This window comes from Buteo buteo, chromosome 11, assembly GCF_964188355.1.
Source record: "Buteo buteo chromosome 11, bButBut1.hap1.1, whole genome shotgun sequence".
Lineage (NCBI taxonomy): Eukaryota > Metazoa > Chordata > Aves > Accipitriformes > Accipitridae > Buteo > Buteo buteo.
Window position 1 is genome coordinate 36,473,383 of NC_134181.1, and position 20,423 is coordinate 36,493,805.

Here is a 20,423-nt window from a genome sequence, read left to right on the forward strand (position 1 = left end):
GGCTGGATTTAAGAATCCAGCGCTTGATAGGTTTGATGGCTGTCGCACACTGTGGAGTGACTGTTTCGTACACAAACTGTACACCCTTCATTAAGTTCATGATTTGGTACAAACCTAAAAACTGCACTTAATGCTTTTGCAAGCTTAATAGTGCCTTTTGTAACATATTTTTTTTAATTAAATTCTTGTTCTTTTAGAAGTTTAAAAAAAGTGGCATCCACTTACTATGGGCACATAAAATAGTTTTTCTTGTGGGCTTTCTGAACAGAACGTATTTTAATGTCTCTCTCTCTCTCTCTTTCTAAGTTTGATTATTTGGTGCGATAGCTCTCCACTGTGGGAGAGCATTCCTATTTTAGAAATTATTTTTTAAAAAAGGCTTATTTAGCTCTTTCTTTATAATTAAGCCTATTTCCAATGAGCTGGACATTAGAAAGAGCTACTTTACACAAATGACTGTCATTCAGTGATATTCCAGACAATGAGCTGGGGTGTGGGGGTGTCATTCTTCAAGAGGCATGTTAAAAAAACAAACAAAGAAAAAAAACCTAAAACCATAACCTGCTATATTAAGTATATTAACTGACTTTTTCATGAGGGTTTTTTTTCCTGTCTGTTTTTTTGATGCAACAGTCTCTGGTCTCAAACGTTTGTAGGTCCCAAATTTCTACTTCTAGTTTTACGTAAAAGGATTTGGAGGGGTGGGGGGGTGGGGGGGGGGTGTTAGTTTTGTTCTGGTTTTTTTAAATAATTTAATGTAAATGATGTCTTTGTCATTCTGGAGAATTTACCATGGTAAAGCCAAATTCATGTGGCAAGTTACTGTGTGTGCAGCTGCTGTTCTCCACCCTGGTCCTTGAGCTGTCATATGGTGACGTTGCCCTTTCGATAAGAGTTTGTTACAGAGCCGGGAGACCAATACTAACACTCGAGTACTTTTTCCTTTTTGTCCTTTTTACCTTTATTATGCTTTGCTTTCTTTTTTTAATGTTTAAATCTATATTACTGGTATGTACATGTAGAGACACATCACACACACACACACACCCCTCCACCCCACCTACTCACTACACCACCAAACCCTTGCCTTTCACTTTGTAATTTTGTTTCAGTTGGGTCAAGAGAATTTTTTTTAAGTAAGTGTTATATAATGTGCATTAATTAGTCCAGTTGTACTGCATCTTAAGAAGTCATTTTTCTAACAATGTATTTACTTCAGCTGTTAAAAAAAATAGCAATTTATGTAGCGATTTGATCATAATTGCGAAGAAAGCTCTTTCACACTGAGCCTGTGGAGACACTTTAAATCAGATTGGTATTGCTTTAATTGTGTTTTCTTGGCCAAAAGTTCACTTATAAAGGTGCAAAAGATTAGTTGTGGGTTTTTGTTTGGGGTTGTTTTTTTTTTTTAATTAGCCAAGTGTCATGTTAAAAATACAGACTTACCCTGCTTTCTATTAAAAAATAAATGAGTAGCTAAAAGTGTCACACTGTGTTTAGTGTATGGGGCATGGTGGTAAGTAGCTGGGTTGATACCATGACATGGCAAATCACTGATTTGTCCAGACTTTACACAACTACATGTATCTTTTTTGTATGTGCGTGTGTACACAATGACATTGGATTATGCCGCTGAAGGCTTAAAGAACAGTCTCAAACTATTTAAGACAGGAACTATGACACTGTAAAAATTATGTACTTACTTGATTTTAAATTTCATACCTTCTCCCTCACAACTTGAGTGTCACTGAAAATGTTGGTAATTCCTATACATGTGCAAAGAGGCATTGTGTGGCCTCTGGCTGCCCACCAAGAACTTAGTTATTGGCATGTGGGGGTGTAGAAGGGTATGTATGATGCAAGAGGGTATATGTATGCACATACACAAATAAAAATGCACCAAATTTTCATCTTTCTTGCTTTGGTGCTCCTGTTCCATGTGGTGATGAGACAGCCCTGTAACTCCCAAAATGCCCAGCCTAGGGTACAGCAGTCCCTTCTTGTATACTACAGTCCTTGCACAGATGTGTCTATAGGTGATGATAATTAACTCTGAGCTAGCTCCTCTCTCCAGTTTACCTTTCAGCTATTTGGAGTTTAAAAGGACAAAGCTGGTAAATGAATTGTTTCCCCAGGCAACATGGGACACAAAGGCTGCTCAGCTGGCAGAGTCACTGTGCAGCACTGCAGCCATACCTTCTACAGCAGGTATTCAACTGAAGAGACAAGAAAGACAGACCAGTTATTTTATTCAAAACTTTTAAAAAGTTAATAGACAAAACCAGATAAATTATTCTCATTGCATCAATGAGAGATATGTCACAATGGTTTCCTCTTGCCCCACAACAATCACGTTTTGTTCCCTGCTAGCCCCAGTTTCCTTAAATCATCCTGATGTAGCAGTCCTGTATCAAACAAGCCCTTCAACCTTGTCTCACTAGGTTGTGTGCCATGATTATGCTTCATACAGCTCTGAGAGGAGCAAGTTTAGGGCCTCATCAACATTCTTGGTGATAAGAGAACTTGTCAAATAAGCTAGTTATGTTTGGTGTCCTATAGTATGTGCTCTATCACCAGGACAGACTATGCACATGGTGAAATTTTTCAACATTCCAGGTACCGTGAGCCACATTACTACACTGGTTCAGGTGCCTAGCAAACATTCTTAAGATGAAACACTCCCCTCAGAAAATGAAACTGAGTCCTCAGCCACCTGCATTTTTCCTAGAACAAGTCCAGCAGTGTCAGAGCTGTACAAAGAAGCCACTTACTTACTTACAGCATTCTGCCTGACGTCTGTGCTATGCACTTGGCCTAGAACAGCCATCCCACAGATCCTTTTTCACCATTCAGGCAGCAGGAGTTCTAAGCAGCGGTTTGCTCCAATACTGCAGAACCTCTGACCTGAAATATGACCCCCTTGAACTCAGTGGTGTTATTTCTCTACTCTGAAAGCAAAGTATTAACAAATACAAATCAGTGGGAGAAAGCACTGAAAAATCTGAGTCATTAACTGGAAGCATTTTCAGAAGATTGCTGCTTTCCTTTCCTTCCATCTTACTGCTACAAACTCATCCCTACATCCTTCTACAGACAAAGTTTTAGTTAAAGGCTTTACGAGACTGAAAAACATTGTTCAAAATAGCTTAAAGTACTTCCTGAGGATGGAGGAACACTTAGTATAAGCAGCAGTTAATTCTAGCACCACAGCTCTGAGGCAAATGTTTCTGGGTTTTTTTTACCCTCTTTGCTTTATGCTTACAACCTCCAGGCACAGTTTACATGAGCTTTTTGGGGGCAGAGGGGAACAATGACACAACATAAACATACATCCTCAACAGCTTACAGAAACTGAAGCCTTATCCCTTTGTCCTTGGAACAGCAAAAAAAATACCCTGTTTGTCATTTCTGCAGGAGTTGAAACAAGCTGCCTCGTCTTCAGTTTTAGCTGCAGTGTGATACAAGGCTGTTTCTTCCAGTTCCTACACCAATTGCTTTCCTGCACAAGAGAAATAATAATACCCACAGGAGCAAGCTTTGGTTATAGAAATTCATGGTGGGGTGGGGGTAAAGTCAGTGCTCTTGCAACTGCAGAGCACACAGACATTCAATCTCTTTGTATTCCACAGCTCAGCTTTCAGTTTTGGGGAATACTTGAGGACTGGACAGCTTCAGGCTTACAAAGATTTCTTCTTTTCTGGACTGAAAGGCAGATATGAATATGTATGAAGGAGGCAAGGGGCTAAAGGACATTTTAAGACAGCATCACACCCCAACATAACAGATAAAAATCTAGTGGTACCGTAGCTGAATGTACTAGTGCAAAGAGACTAGAGGCAGCTGCTGGACAGCCATCAGTTTTGCTCATTCAGGTGCGTGTGATTTTATCTGGAGGCATGAAACCTGTGTCACCCAGTGTTCGAAGTGCCACTCTTCCATTAGGACGTATCACCAAGTGAGTTATGCTACCATTGTTAAGAGACATTCGCAGCCAGCCTTCTGGGGGAAACTGCAATGCTCTATTAAAAAAAAAAAAAAGCAGCATATATTATTAATTCATAAACAGTTATATTAACATGCCCTTACAGCATCGCCTTCTGTTCCAGATAGATAGGGAAAAACAAAAACAACAACAAAAAGAAAATTGTTGGTCATTCTGCAGCTTGCATGCAAATGCTTCCACAGTCAGCCTTGGAAAAAATACTTTTCTTGTGGAATTGGTACAAAACCGCAGCATTGATAACTGGACCAGTGCCAACAATGCACTGCATAAGCAGAATCCAGCAGATGGATATGATTATTATAGACAGGATTAATTCAAATTGACAGGAGGTAGGAGCTCTTAACGTAGTCAGGTTGCTGGAAGCACTCTGAGCGACCTCGTAACAACCAGGACAACAGACAGCATAGGTTCAGGTTGGTCACTGAGCCAACTGCAGCACCACAAAACCCCACGCAGTTCAGGACAGGCAGAGAAGATGGCTCACCATGCCAATGGCCTCCTCCACAGACCCAAGGCAAAAGTGGCGAACAGCACGCTTACGCACTATTTTAGCCTTACCAGCGTGGGTAGGTATGCAACAACAGCAGAGAAGAGGTAGTGAGACAGGATTCATTCTAGTTGCCTGCATGTGCCTATGGAAGATATTCACTGGAACTGCTTTCCGTCAGCTGTATCGTTCCCCAGAAGCAGCAAGAAAAAGCACCTTGTGCTTTCTGTAGAAACACAGTATCACAGCTAGTCTCCAGCTATTCTAAAATTCCTAACTGAACAGCCTCAAGAGTTCAATCAGTTACTGTAAACAGCTGGAGAAAATATGAAGTTGTCTCAAACATCTTTTGCCTCGAATACTGAGGAATAACTTGGTTTTGGCTATTATGACAGTCTTTTCAAAAGGCTAAGAAATTAAATAACAGCTACAGTCAAGCTAGATTCAAAAGGAACACTACATGGATTGTGTTCAATTGTGGTATCAGATAGCCTGGAATAGAAGGTACAGAAGAGAAGTTAAAAAGAAGAGAAAAGAAACCGCAAAGAGAAAAAGTGTGCAAGTATTTCAGAAAAAGCCTAGGTAGCAGCAAGATAATCTTTTCTGGCACAGGAAAGAATAGTCTGTTTACCTGATCAATAATTTTAAGTATAGCAATTTTGAAGAGCTCTAAAGCAGTCCACAGAGCAGACACGCTAGCATTTAACTAGCTCAGCTAAATAAAGCTACCTGAAATTGTTGTAGGTATTGATCAGATTAAAGTTTAATCACATCTGTCCTGCTCAAGACAAATTATCTTACAGACAGTGCTTTGCTGATAGGGAAAAAGAATAAAACAGACATAGCTGACTGGATACAGGGACAGGCAAAGATCCAGAACTGTTTTCTCCTTCATGAACAACCTCGATATTAGCAGAAAGATCCACTCTCCCCTCTAATCCAATACTGGATGTTACTGCAAAACCACACTAATACAACTTGAACCTAATACAAAAATAGCCATTAGTAAAGAATTCCCAAAACTAAATCAATCTTTCATTATGTAAGATCAAATTCACGTCACCTCAAAAAAAGATGCATCCAGTCAGATGCTCTATCTGTTGTCTTTTCCAACAGTCCACAGAGGCATTATCCTCAGGTTTGTGGGAAGCAGAAGCATATGGTATTAAAGAGACTGTTCAGACGTACAAACAGGTTTTGAGTCTCACCAATTTAGCTATTTTCACTGTAGAATTAAAATGAAAGTCTTCTAATTTTCAAGTGTGTCCTGTATCTGGAAATTAATCCTGTGATAAAGTTGCAGAAGCAGCTGCTCACAATGCAGGCACTGATCAACCACTTCAAACAAGCCAAATCAACACATTTCCTAGCTCGGCAGTGCCATAAACCAACACCATTTCACTAAAACTAAGACCTTTTGAAGAACATGGATGAACGTGCAATCCAACACATACCTGCACACAATATAGCGGATCACGTTGGCATGGCAGACAAAGATCTCATAGCTGTCTTCTTCCTGCTTCGCGTCAGCTCTATGAATGAAGTTTCGAAAAGCAGCCTCAATTCGAGCTCCGTCTTCGTAATACTGCTAATGGCACAGAGTTCAGAATTAAACACAGCTCAGGGCAGCATGTGCCATTGTCTGCATTTGCAGATGGGCTGCATCTTCTAAACAGGTCTTCTTTACAGGGATACACACTTGAGGCTGAACTAAATACTTGTATTGGTTTTATGTGGCAAGGTTTTGGTAGCGGGGGGGGGGGGTGGGGGGGGGTGGGGTGGGTGGGAGGGTGGTGTTACAGCAGTGGCTTCTGTAAGAAGCTGCTGGAAGCTTCCCCTGTGTTTGAGAGAGCCCATACCAGCCGGTTCTAAGACGGACCCGCCGCCGGCCAAGGCCGACCCAATCAGTGATAGTGGTAACGCCTCTGGGATAACATTTTTAAGAAGGGAAAAAAGTTGGGATGTGGAAACAGCCACGGGAGAGAGGAGTGAGAACATGTAAGAGAAACAAGCCTGCAGACACCAAGGTCAGTGAAGAAGGAGGGGGAGGAGATGCTCCAGGCGCCGGAGCGAAGATTCCCCTGCAGCCCGTGGTGAAGACCCTGGTGAGGCAGGCTGTCCCCCTGCAGTCCAGGGAGGTCCACGGTGGAGCAGATCTCCACCTGCAGCCCGTGGAGGACCCCACGCCGGAGCAGGTGGGTTCCCGAAGGAGGCTGTGACCCCGTGGGAACCCCGCACTGGAGCAGGTTCCTGGCAGGACCTGCGGATCTGCAGAGAGAGGAGCCCGTGGAGCAGGTTTTCTGGCAGGACTTGTGACCCCGTGGGGGACCCGCGCTGGAGCAGTGTGCTCCTGAAGGACTGCACACCGTGGAAAGGACCCATGCTGGAGCAGTTCGTGAAGAACTGCAGCCCGTGGGAATGGCCCACGTTGGAGAAGTTCGTGGAGGACTGACCCCGTGGGTGGGACCCCACGCTGGAGCAGGGGAAGAGTGTGATCAGCCCTCACCCTGAGGAGGTGAAGCGGCAGAAAATAACGTGTGATGACCGTAAACCCCATCCCTGTCCCCCCTGTGCCGCTGGGGGGGCTTGGTGGAGAAATCCGGGAGTGAAGTTGTGCCCGGGAAGAAGGGAGGGGTGGTGGGAAGGTGTTCTGAGATTTCGTTTTATTTCTCATTACCTTACTCTGGCTGATTTGTAATAAATTGAGCTAATTTTCCCTAAGCTGAGTCTGTTTTGCCCGTGACGGTAATTAGTGAATGATCTCTCCTGTCCTTATCTCGACCCGCAAGCTTTATGTTATATATTTCTCTCCCCTGTCCAGCTGAGGATGGGGGAGTGATAGAACGGCTTTGGTGGGCACCTGGCGTCCAGCCAGGGTCAACCCATCACAATACTAAAGGATTGTAAGTTATTTTACCTGTTCTGCACACTTACTGGGGAGGAGAAAAGTATGCAATTATCTAAGTTCTATGATGAAAAGCATCAGCTCAGACACTGCAAGTTACTGCTACTGTCAATATAAGGTATATTAAAACACCCAAAGCATAACAAGTAAAGAAAAAAAAAAAAAGTATAAAGTTACCACAGCTTCTGGTTTCCAGTGAGAGACTGGAGGGTCTGGCTCTATAGGTGCTCCCTCTCTCAGCAGATCAGTACTAATTTTTTTGACTCCTGAAATATTAAATACACATTCAGAAAGGAGTTGTTACTTCACGTACCACTGCGAACAGGCCCGCAACTCTACAATCAATACATTTTTCACGTTTTCTTCAAAGAAGTCTTCATCTCCATCCTAAAGACCATTTTAGTCTACACATGGCCTATCAAGATATGTGAATCTTTTCAACACAACTGTTTTGTCATCAGCAAGAAAAAGCTTATTCCAACTGAGAACAGCCAGACCAGCCTGGCACAGCAAGTTGAGTCTTCCCAGTCTGCTACACTTTGAAGAAATGCATTCGCAAGGATGTGAATCTAAAGCTGTATGTCAGTTAATGCTTACTGCTAATTAATGCAAATTAATGTTAATAATATTAAATATAAGCTTATAAAATATTTCTATCTCTTACTCTGAGAAAGAAAAGAGGGTTTGGGGGGTTGTTTGTTTTAGGGTTTGGGGAGGTGTTTGAGGTTTTTTTGTTTTGTTAGTTTTGGGTTTCTTTTTTTTTTTAAGCAGCACATTTAAGAAAATAAACACAGAATGGCTAAGAGAACTCACTTTCAGCTTATTATCTGATTATCTGCTAAAATACCAGACAGAATTATCTATAGTCAAATATCTTTTAGTTTAGATTCTGGTATGTCTGAACAGCAGAAAAATCAACCAACCAACTGCAAACACAACCACCCAAAAACCATATAAACAAAGCAGCCAGGCACATTAAAAAATTCCTACACCTCTCTAAGTGTGCCACATCTTCCCCTGCACATAGGCTAGCACAGCATACAAGAAGGGCCTGTTACCTAACCCAGCAAGCATCACTCCAAGAACTGGCGTTTATGATCCTCTTCTGTCCCGTGCTATTGCCCCCCAAGACCGAGGGCTGAGCCAATCCTGATAACCTGGGATAGTCTTTGCTTTACACAATGCGTAAATGAAGAGTAACCAGCAGAGTTCTACGCAGCAGTACATACAGGTAGCAGCTAGTCACTCAGAGTGGCAGATCCCTCTTGTATTTTTAAAGATTAACTGGAAACAAGCAGATTAGGGTTGTTAGTTTTTTTATAAACATAGACATATTCACACAGGGCTGGAAGATGGCTAAATAACATCTCAACCTTAAGGACAAGCTTAGAATTCTACTGGAAGCAGTTTTAAGGATCAGAAGACCACAAAATATTAAGGAAAGTCACTTACCGGGGAGATGTTTGCTTATAATTTCAGTTGTTTCAGTTGCTCTAGTCATAGATGAGTGGATAATCTGATCAAATTTTAATCCCAAGCTTGCCAGCCTGTGTCCAGTCAGTTCAGCCTGCTCTCGACCTTAAAAATTACATTCGTTATATAAACTGGTGACACTCATGTAAGCACCTCACACAAACTACCAAGAAAGTTGTCCAGTAGACATAAAAGGTCTCCATCAATGTCAGTTTTTCTCCTTTCAAAAAGTAATTGGAAAACATTTTTACCAGAGTCACTACTTATTGAGATCAAGCTTATTGGCTGGACAATTTCAAGTTGTATTTCCATTGGCAGGAAAAATTACTTGGGTTTTGTGTTTGTTTTCTTTTTTTTTTTTAATTTATTTGGAAAAAAAAATAAAATCTAAACTTATTCAGAGACTTTCACTAAAGTATTTAATATCCCTGCTAGCCCCATCCCAAGTGAGCCACTTCCAATAAAAGACAGTGCTGACCCAAGCCTTCTGTCATCTCTGTTCAGGGAGCACAGAAGAGGAGACTCTGTCAAACAGATCCACTCAGACATGACAGGGCATTTTTCATAAAGGCACCATCATCTTGGAACAGTTAAGAACCACAGCACTTGGACATCCTAGGGAAGGCTTTATTCCATCTTTCAGGTAGGTAGGTGAAAAGACAACAGACAGTGTAAGTAACTTACCCAAAGCACAGGATGAGACAGGATTAAGATTATACTTTGTTACCAGTTTAAGATAGCACCTTAGTCCTGAAATTAGCATTTCATTCCTATTTACATACTGGTGATTAAGACTTGGGGGAAAAAAGGTGTTTATACTAAACATTTGGCACCAGACTTCCAAAACCTCAAGTAGCACTGCACAATAATAATTCTTCCCCCCTCAAAACAGTGTTGGCATACATATAATGAAAAAAGTGTCCGCTGCTTTTAAAGTACACTATTAAAAAAATACTACTAATTAACATTTGAGACCTAGTCACAGGATCAATGAATTAAGATTACACAGACGGAGATTATCCTCATTTCAGGTAACTGATTAGCAGTATTCCCAGAAACAGTGCTTAGTAGTAAAAGTGAAATGTATTTAATTATAAACACTCCAACTGAAAGGAAAGTCAGGGGTAATTTTTTTTTTTTTAATATATACAAATCAGCAAGTCAACTAACAGAAACACAAGCCACCTTTTAAGAGAAACCTATCCCAAAGTTTGTCATGGAGCTAAGTTTGAAAGCCTTAGCCCTGGTGAATTATGTCAGCTAGCATGAAAATTTACTCAAGCAACCTTGAGATAATCGGAAATTTCCTTTGTGAAGTTTCTCTAAAACTCAGTGTGTTTAGAACTCTGTAAAGTGAGTTATTGCATTTAGAGGATCAAAAATGGAAAACCCCAAACTTATTCATGACAGCTTTCTGCCACAAAGGATCCAGAAAGTAGGTAAGGTTTGGCAGTGAGACCCAGAACAGAGCTGAGTTACTGACCTGTACTCAAAACAATTTTCTGAAAAGGCAAAGTATGATGCTTCTAGTAATACATACCAAGTGGGGTCAGAGTTCTGTCTTTATCAGCCCGGCCATCCAAATTATACTGAGAATGACGGATAAGGAATATGTGCCTGGTGGCTTTTGCTTTGCAGTGATCCAAGCGTGAGGCAAGTTCTTCTTCCCCAGTTTCTTCATTTTTCTTTTTGAGGTTGATAAGAGCCAGTGGTTCACGTCTAAACAAACACATTTAAAACACCACTTTTAGATAGGGGAGACTAAAAGGCAGAGGAATTTTACAGATGGGTAGTCTTGCCTTATTTCTAGATATAGCTGAAGTACTAAAATTGACTATTTAGCCATTTGTATCGCAAAACTGATTCAAACCATTGTGTGAGAGCTATAAATAAAAGTCTGTATTAAAAAAAAAGTTAATGCCTTAGGGTAAAAGGTAACTGACACAGATAAATTTGCTGTTTAGTGACAGCCACCTCTCAATTAATCCTTGGGAAAAAAAAAAAAGCAACAAACACAACAGAAAAAATTAAATCCTAATGCAAACAGATGGTGTACAGTAAAACATACGAAAGCTACAGTCCGCCTGGACAAGAAGATTATAAACACTAGCAGAGACTTTATATTTGAACTCCTGTCAATTCAATAGTTGCTCTTGGGATTTTCACTGACTGTCACAGGTATAATGGTAGGCTTTTTGACAAGAAAAAATAACCATGAATGATACCCCAGAAAAGAGGAAGAGGTGTTGACTGATCATAAAGGAAATAAAATGTTCCATATCTAGAAGGCCCTGTGATAACACCTACAAAATTTGCACTTTTATCAACCACATTTACATCAAATGACTAACTGCCCCCACTCCCCAATATGCTAGAAAGACTTCAACTTTCTGCAGTGCACACTGCGAATTATTTTGTGCTTTAAACTAGGTCACATCAGGTCTCTCCTGTAACACTCTTATTTTTCAGCCTGGAGTGTTTATTTATCCTTTCATCTTTTTCATCACTTTCTCCCCTCACGCCACTTTAATCTTCCTTCCATTTTGTCACACTGCACACTACTCTCCCTTTCTGCATACCACAACCTTCCCTCCTGCACATCACCCAGACAGTTGATGGGTGTCCTCAAGAGGACACCAGACACAGAGGATCTTCCCCTCCCTCCCCCAGGATCACATATTAGTGCCACAGATTTCCTGCTGCTGACACCAACACTGCACTATCATCATCAACCCTGCCCAAATCTTCCACAGATTAGTCTTCTGGTCCCCTCTCTGCACTGATCCTCTACCACATTAATACAAATCCTTTTGCTCTGTCTCTCCACCTCAGAGCATAAATCCCTTCCCTTGATCTCATACCTAAAGAAGTTAATTTATTTAATTCATGCCAGACCTCAATTCTTCCATTATTATAATTAAACTTGTTTCTTCTTTTTTTTATAGATTTTTTAATCAAGAATACAATTTTTTATTCAGTTTGAGACAAAGTAGTTTGGTCATAGAAAACTGCTGCTTCACGTACCTATTTCTACAGTTCACAGCAAGACTGGCTTTAAAAAGCCCCGCATCCATTTTGCTTTAGTAAAGACATGATTTCTATTGAATAATGAGGCTCAACATGTTCCTTAAGCTGTTAACAAAGTTCAGCAAGGCATTAAAAATGAAACAATAGTCCAAGAACAACAGGAAGTTCCATTGCTATTTCACAGGATACTTTTGATTCAGCAGAAACTACATTGCTGGAAAGATGTATTGGGAAAATAGACAAAATGTCTGAAAAATTCAAGCACATTTGTAAAGTAACATAGGTATTAATTCATCCTATGGCAGAAACACACAACAAGAAATGCCTGAATGAAAGCCCTGCCCTCTCCCCTCCAGCACCTCTGAAGTTACTCGATGGTAATGTGCACTTTGAAAAGCAACAGATGCTTTAACAAGTCATGAGTAGATAACCAAGCTTAACAATATTTTCAGCATAAGCTAGTTTTAGAAAGTTTATGAGCAGGAACACTTTTAATACTGCTAAGACTTAAGTAGGTTCTTTTAGGTTGCCAAGACTCAGAAGCTGAAAAATGCAGCTTTCTGCACTCCCTTTTAAAAAAAAAAAAATTCACCCAAGATCATAGCTGGACAGAACTTTGCTAAAAAGCAATGGCAATGCTGGGGACCATCTTTAAACCTAATTATAACAAAAGTATCACTTAATCCATGACAGTGCCCTTTTCACCATCCTTCCAGGAAGCCCTGCATGTCACTGAAACGTATCAGTCAGCCTGACAAATGCTTTAATTCTTGTAACATACTTCAAAATCCAGATATTTCTACTTTTATTTCTAATAAAACTATTTGCAAGAACCACTCAGAAAAATATATAGGAAGGTAGTTGAACCCCAGAAATTTAGCCAATAATTCAAAGCTTTTTTTCCTCCCCCCCACACCAAGCTTTCCAGTTAACAGAAGCTTAATTAGAACAGCTTTCAGATATTTTACATGAATGAAATTATATCTAGTCTTATCTAAGAACTGAGCTGTACAATTCCTGTGCAGGTGGCATAGACCAAAGCAACACCCTAGGTGTAGCATCATATGAGATCAATAGGAAGTCTGAAAACAAGATACTTGCATTCTTTTGTTCAAACTTGAAAAGCCACCAGTTGTTAAGAATATTACAATAGTCTGGTTATTTGCTCAGAACTTGACTTTGTAAATCATTCCCTGCCCCCCCCAAAGAGAAGTGGTCAGATGCTTTGTGTATAAGCTATTTAACAACTTCACATATTAAGTGTTTCTGCCAACATCATCCAAAAATCAAAATTAAGACTTCAACCAGGTATAGCCAAAGCCATACCACACCAACTGGTAGGCACCAAGAAGCAGAAAACTAAAATTGGTCTGTGATAATGTATTTATGTAATACACTTGCACTGTTTGTACACTATGATGAATGGTGATATGAAGTGTTATCTAGCTATATTTGTTCAGGCAATTGTGACAGCTACATCAGTTACAGAACAATCTCTACCTCCTGAATTGGTTAAAAAAAAAGTTGCAAGAGTCCAAAAGTCCTTTAGAACCCCTGAAGAAAAACAACCATTTAGCAGAATCAGAAAGGCCTGGATCTGCAGTTAAACAAGTAGCTTTAGTACCTCTCTCAATGTAACTGTGTAACCAGGTATAATCTTATTTAATGAAAGTTTTATTTTTATAATTAGGGTGTACATAGCCCTATTTATATAAGCCTTTGATTCTGTAGCATCTCAAAAACCAAAACAGGATGCATTATACAATAAAGATCTGTTAGTGCTTAAGTTTGGATTTACTATGATTAAACTGGAGCCTGACATAAGCGTCCCTGGGGAGATAATTCTACCAGACGGAAGCTAAATGAGCCAAAGCTCAATACAGAAATTTGCAAATTGTAATTAAAGAATCAGAAAAAAATGTAGTTAACCCTTGGGTGAACGTATTTCAACACCATGAAGAACACAACTAAGTTAGGTTCAAAGCAACATTACCTTTACAAGGATTTAAGAACACTAACTTGCAGTTCATGATCAACACAAGCAGCAGGCCTAATACGCACCTAGCACATGCAAGCGTTTTTAGTCCACAAGGATGCTGTTATTGAACAGAAACATCTTGGCGTAGACATAAAGCAACACTGGTGTATGGTTAACACCATGCTGAAAAAAACAGGCACTTCTTCTACACAGCACTCACACTTATCACCAGCCTAAGGCTTGGCAATCTCACTGGATGAAAGCACTAGAATAAAGGGATCCGCGCACCTTGACAGTGGGGAAAGTCTCTGAACTGAAGACAGACGCAGGGAAGGCATCCCTTCAGAGTACTCGGGCACTCCAGAACGCCAAGAATTTTCAAGAACATTCAAGAATTTCAACTATGTTCCGCTCTGAAGAGTTCACCACCTCACACTTCACCTGGAAACGAGTCCTGCGGACTCTCAACTCCTGCCTTATCACCACGGCGCGCCTCAGCCGCGGGCGGGGGACGTCGGCTCCCTGAGGGCGAGGCGGGCCGGGCCGGGCCGGGCCGGGCCGGGGGGGTCCCGCGGGGGTGCCCGGGGTCTCCCCTTCCCCCCTTCCCGTCAGAGGGGCGCTCGCCCCCAGCCCTGATCCGGCGGACAGCGGTTGCTCCACGCACGGCTCGGACGGGAGGGGGTTAAGGGCAGCTCCCGCCGTCTCCCCCGCGGCGGGGGGTGGTGGTGGGGTCCCTGCGGGCCCCTCACCTCAGCCGCCGCCGCCGCCCAGGTGCGGGGTCCCTCCCCGGCCGGGCGGGGGAGGGAGACCCCGCCACCGCACCCACCTGTCCCAGTTGCTGTCCCAGTAGCCGCCGGTCCCGGCGGGTCTCTCGATCCAGCCGGGAGCCGGCGGGCAGGAGGCGGCTGCGGCGGCGGCTGCGGCGGGCGGCAGCAGCAGCAAACCCGGCGGCGCCGCAGAAGCGGGGGGAACGGCGGCGGCGGCAGCGGCAGAGCCCCCCGGACGCGGCTCGGCGTCGCCGCCGCCGCGGGCCGGCTGCTTGCCTACGGCGACGGCGGAGAAGAGGACGGAGCCGCCGGCCAGCCCGCAGGCGGCCAGCGCCAAGGCGCGGCGGAACGACATGGCGCGGGCAGCGGTCCGCGTGCCCCTTCAGCCCCGGCGCCGCCCGCCGAGCGCGCCGCGCCGCCCCGCCCCGCCCCGGACGGAGCGCGGCGTGGGGCAAGATTCCTCCGCGAAGGCTCCCGGAGCGGAGCGGCGCGGGGGAAGGACGGGGCGTCTGGGCGCTGCGCTAAACCCCGGCCCAGCCCGCCCCGCGCAGCCCCTCCTCGTCGCGGAGGGGGGCGAGCCCTTCTCGCTCAGCCGAGGGGGTTCTGAGGCACCTGGGCGGTGCCTGGGGACTCGAGCCCGCCTCACGACGGGGCGGGGGCCCGGGCCTCGGGCCTGTGCCTGCGGGCAGGCCGAGCTCAGCCTCCCTCGGCCGGGCTGCTCCGGGCTCAAGTCGGAGGCCTGGGCAGCAGGCTGAGGGGGCTGATCCTGCCTGACCGGTCGAAAACGGATTTTCTGCCCCAGCCGGGTCAGTGGGAGCCCCCGGAGAGGGGGGGCAGGGAGGTTACCTCCAGCCCTGCCTGGTTTTAACCACCTAACGCAGGTGTGAGCACTCCCCGGCACGAACGAACGGGAGGTTGCAGCTTTTACGGGTAGAGCGTGAGTCGTATTTAGTTACAAGCCCCGAGCTGACTTGCACTGGCATCTATCGCTTCCAGACAGCACTGGGTTCCTGGCATTGGAAAGCGGGAACCTGGGTTTTGGGGAATACAAGTGGTCACCAGTCAGCCAGTCTCAGCAGAGCCAAGCTGGCTTACACCAGGGCTGAGTCCCCACCTCGTACAAAGGAGCAGCGTTGTGCCCTCCCTGGCCTGAACGCTGCTCCTCGCTTCACAAGGAGACTTCTTCCAGAAGCAAGACCTCAGTTCAGCTCCACCTCCTCCATTTGCGTTGTGCAGAAGAAACTATGTGGTCAAACTGGAACGTTAATTACCCGTAGATCAGCAATGGTACTGTCCCAATAACCTCACAACTGAAGCCCTGGGGAGAGAAGCAGAACAGAGCCCCTTTTTTCTGAGCTGACGTCCAAAATTCAGCACTGATTTCTACCCGTTAAATTCAGCGGTTTGCAAATGGTGACAGAAATGCTACTGAATGTGGATCTGGGGATGCTGGCAGATTTTACAGATTCCATTATCCAGCCTTTGCATATTTAGTGTTCCTATCACTCCCATCCACCTGTTCAAGCTTTGCCTCCATACCCACATTCCCCACACTACAAATTGCACTACTCGTGTTATTCCACTAATATGCCAGCTGGGTAGACAGTTTCCAATAGCCAGATTTCAACCAGTGTGAGTGACTCCAGAACAACTGAAAATAGAGTCTCTTCCCTCCCCCAAGCCCAGAGAGTTCTGTTCTGCTTAGTTGTGGGGGTAACAGGCTCCTTCGTTCTGCGGGACTTAGAGCAGAACTACAAGGATGGTGTCCCTGCCAAAAAGAAAAAGGTCTTTCTGCTAAAGAAGTTAAACCACTTTCCAGCTTTCCCAGCTGAGTGTCTTTCCCCTGTCCACCGCTTTGTGTCTCTTGTCTCACGCATATATGGTGCAGAGGGAGAAATAGACCTGAGTGTAGTACAGGTCCTTTGGCTCTTGGACATTTTACAGATCAACAGTGGCCCCCAGGGGTCAGACAAGTGAATCGGAGACCCTGACGAAAATTTGCTATAGATCAGATGTTTTTCCCCCTCCTTTATCCTTCTTGCCTGCCTCATTCTCTATATTTAAGGTATTCAGCTTTCTGTTTCTTCTTATATAGCTTTAAAATTTTAATTTGATTCTTTATCTTGGAAGTATTAGGCCTTATCATAGAGGCAGGCGTGTGTCTTTATACTGTGTATGTTCTTTCTTATCAAGTGCCCAGAAGGAAGAAGTTTATTTTCAAAACTTCACATCCAGTTCCTCATAAATAGCACAGTTCTTTTTCCCCAGTTCTCAGTCTCCTAGCTTCCTGCAAATCACTTCTAAATCTTTCCCCCCCATAACACCTTTTCTCTTTTATCCATCATAACACTCATTCTCCATTAACTGTGCCACTTGTATCCTACTTCTTCCCCCGCAGCCTGCCCTCTAACCTGAATCCCAGTTGCCATATTTGACGTCCAACAACTCACAAAAGAAGGAAAAAACTGCAACAGATAGATACCATCATCCACTTGGGGACAGGGACAGGCTGAAGCTGGATGGGACAAATAGTGCAATTTCTGATAAATCTCCCAATTGCTTGAACTAAATTCTAAAATCATGTGGCTCAGTTTGAAACTTCAGTGCCATTAAAGGTGCGTCAATTGCAGAAATATCTGACACTTGAGGTCAAAATCCCAGTATAGACAGAGCCAAGTTTGCTGAGTGCATGGCAGTGGCACCAACTTACACCAGGGCTGAACTCAGTCCACCACCAGAAAAGTTTGAGACTGTTGTTAAGCAATGATAAAAATTTTTTCCTCAGCAAAAATTTATTGCTGAACATCTGGGCAATCTCACTGTGCTAGAAAAGGAAAATGGATAATATTATTTGCCTCAGTGCTGCATTTTGGATGTCATTCTTCTGCGATAACACTTCACCATCAGAAATCTCCTGAGCATATGCTCACGTTCTGCAGTTTATTTTTGCTTGCTTTAGGTACTAACGTACTTACATACTTCATGTGCAAAAGTATTTTGAGATTGCCTTAGATTTTGCTCAGTAAGTCCAAAAATGTTATTTTTAATTAATTGTTGACCATTTCGTAAAACTTGCAATCCAATTAGGTTAAAAAAACTCTAAAAATCATTTGTTGAAGTGTTACCACTAGCTTGAATATACAGTCTTGCATTGCATTAATAACTACTTAACTTCTTGCTCTTCGGGGTTTTTTATATATATTCATATTGCTACTATTTTAATCCAGTTTTATTGTATTTCATCTGTGAACAGAAAATCCATCTAAGAGGATAACAACCTACTGATGGTACCCATTAATGGAATTATTCTGTTAGCTAAAACAGTAAATGCTTGTGCTATGATGCCATAGGTCCAATACTCGGATGATCCCCCAGGGGTTATCCCATTTCTCTGGCTAGATGCAGAGACACCTTCCAGCAAGGTGCCCAAGGTCAGGGTGGCCTCTTAACTATGTTGTGACCAGAACAAAGCAAAACAGAAGTCAGAAAGCCAGCAGGGTTGGCAGAAAAGTCAGTATAGATGTGGCCCCACAAATGGTGCTGCTTTCCCCTGGCAGGCAGAGAAACCTTGTAGCAACAGCAGGAGCAACAGCAGCCTTTGGGGTTAACTTCACTACACAAGGAATACAGAATACGAAGAACTTCTGTTTTCTGTATGGGTTCTGGATCACTACAGGGATGAGTCAGTGTTTGGATGTTTTACCATTAGCTACAGGGAGAGCAAGGGCAGGCCTCTAGCCTACAATTGGCAAGCAAAATTTATGAACTTTCAGGCATTTTTTTTTAAAACAAAACAATGAGAGTAATAAAAAGACATTTGAAATGAGGAAAATGTGGTTTTGAAAAGCCTTTTCCATGACCCCAAGTGCATTTACTCACCATGTATCACCTTCCCAATGTAAAAAAAAAAATCTGTAAATTTCTCAAAAGAGACAGAGAGAAAGAAAAAGGAAACATTATGTCATTTGATCCAAATGTATTCAGACATATACTGTGGACTTACTGCTGGCCTTCTTAAAGGAAATATTGATGTCATCCTGGCCTGCTTCAGACACAGCAAGATTTAAATGATACACTACTTTAAACTTTTGGGTTATAAAATTATGCTACTTAAGCTCACTTAATACTTTTTTTTAATAGAGCAAGAGAGAATGCTGCCTTTAAGCAACTTTGGTTTGTATGACTTGACCAGTTAAAAAAAATAAAAGATTTTGAAGCAGATAGATACAGACTTCCTGATCATATCTGACTGCATCACTGAAGGGTAAGCACAACCACACAAGTACTGTGTTGGTTAAATACAGCACAAAATTTAGGGAGATTTTGGCATGAAAGAAACCCTACATATATATATGTGAGCAGTGATTCAGATCTTTCATTTAATCTAGGCGTTGTGAATCACCCACCAGAGGATCCTTCAGATCTCGTTTGACCAGAAAAAAATGAAAGCGAAGCTCATTTAGGATGAAAGACTTGTCCTCTTCCCTGGATACACTCTCTATAAGCATGTTTAAAACTAGGCTTCACCTTATCTAGAGCATAGAAAGTCTTTATATCACAAAAGATTAATCAATTTCTTAATTTTACACTCACAGTCACCATCTTTCTAACTGAAGTAGATTGCAAGAAATTTCTTTAGTAACACTGGGTATCACTGGTAAACTGAAGTATCTCAAATACAGCTGTAAGGAACTGCTCTTCTTTCCTGTGACTGAATCTCTTTCCTTACTCCTTTAAGTAAAGAGTAAGCCTCTTTAGTACACTGTGATTAAAGTCTCATTAACACTAAGAATTTAAAAAAAAATCACCTTGCAAGGTCTATGGACTTCTTAAATTTTCCCATGATGGTTGAGACTGCAATAACAGGATAGCTCTGGGATAAAAGTCTGTCTTCTGTGTATTGGTGTTATGAAGCTTTGCCTCTGATGGAAAGCATGAAGAAAGAATTGCCACAGAGGGGAAGAATAAAAACTTCTAGAAAACTCCTTCAGGGGACCTTCAGCAGGTGTTACCTGCCAGATCTGCAGTTGCTCTAGAATCACACAGGTGTGTGCCTTGAATAATACAGGGCACTGCAGATTTATGAAAATGGATGTCACCCCATCATGTATAGGGTACTGTGTTTTTAGCTTTAGGTGTCTAACAGTTTATTATCAATGAGACCTTCTCACTACGTTAGCTTTCAGTCATTTAAAACCAGAAGGTTTCACTCTACCAAACACAAACATTCAAGATTACAAATCAAAAGACACATCAAAAATATAATTGTGAAAGGAAAGTCCTAAAAAATAAAAGTAATTTCTGAACTGGTAAACTAGTTTTTTTAATACAGTCTCTAGCCCTTTCATTGAGGAAACACATTCAGTTCTGCCCCTGAAGTCATATTCATGAAACTAAGGGTTTATAACAGCAATACTAACACTACATTATCTAATGTAATGCTCTAATAAATAATGATGTATCATGCCAGAAGGGTTTAATTTGAAACAGATGGTCTAAGGAATGGAAACATAAGCAAAGTATTTTACTGTAATCACTATCCAGGAAACAAAAGGGGATTTGATATTATTGCCTTAAGGACCTCACTCCCTCCCCTCAACGTTTTTGTCTTAGATAACAGTAAACTCTTATTTTGCTAATGAAGCACAGGTGCTGCTGATAGCTCCTGACAATGAAACAGGACTCAGGCATTTTTCCTAATCCTGATTAGCAAGTGGGAATTTGCTTTTGTAACAGTGTTTGCTGCTTTTGCAAAGTTCAACTGATGTCTCTTTACATCGTTT

At 42.6% G+C, this 20,423-nt stretch overlaps 2 protein-coding genes across 4 annotated transcripts in view; both read right to left on the bottom strand.

Annotated features, from left to right (window-relative positions):
* Nucleotides 1-2,232: 2,232 nt before the first annotated feature.
* Nucleotides 2,233-15,046, bottom strand: PGAM5 (PGAM family member 5, mitochondrial serine/threonine protein phosphatase). Of its 3 annotated transcripts, none has more exons than XM_075041515.1 (6): nucleotides 14,700-15,046; nucleotides 10,409-10,587; nucleotides 8,848-8,973; nucleotides 7,573-7,661; nucleotides 5,945-6,075; nucleotides 2,233-4,019 (listed from the first exon to the last, which is right to left on the bottom strand). In XM_075041515.1, exons 1-6 carry the CDS (start codon nucleotides 14,993-14,995, stop codon nucleotides 3,869-3,871), a joined length of 972 nt encoding a protein of 323 aa, XP_074897616.1. In that variant the 5' UTR covers nucleotides 14,996-15,046; the 3' UTR covers nucleotides 2,233-3,868. The 3 variants fall into 3 exon arrangements, with proteins under 3 accessions (XP_074897616.1, XP_074897615.1, XP_074897617.1); XM_075041514.1 differs by having other exon boundaries at nucleotides 5,945-6,078; XM_075041516.1 differs by having other exon boundaries at nucleotides 2,233-4,716; nucleotides 5,945-6,078.
* The window catches only part of ZDHHC8 (zDHHC palmitoyltransferase 8), a 141,799-nt gene continuing 131,844 nt past the window's right edge, over nucleotides 10,469-20,423 (bottom strand). The window contains exon 12 of the transcript XR_012652327.1: nucleotides 10,469-10,587. The gene's annotated coding sequence lies outside the window, so the exon portion shown is untranslated. The remainder of the gene's footprint in view (nucleotides 10,588-20,423) is intronic.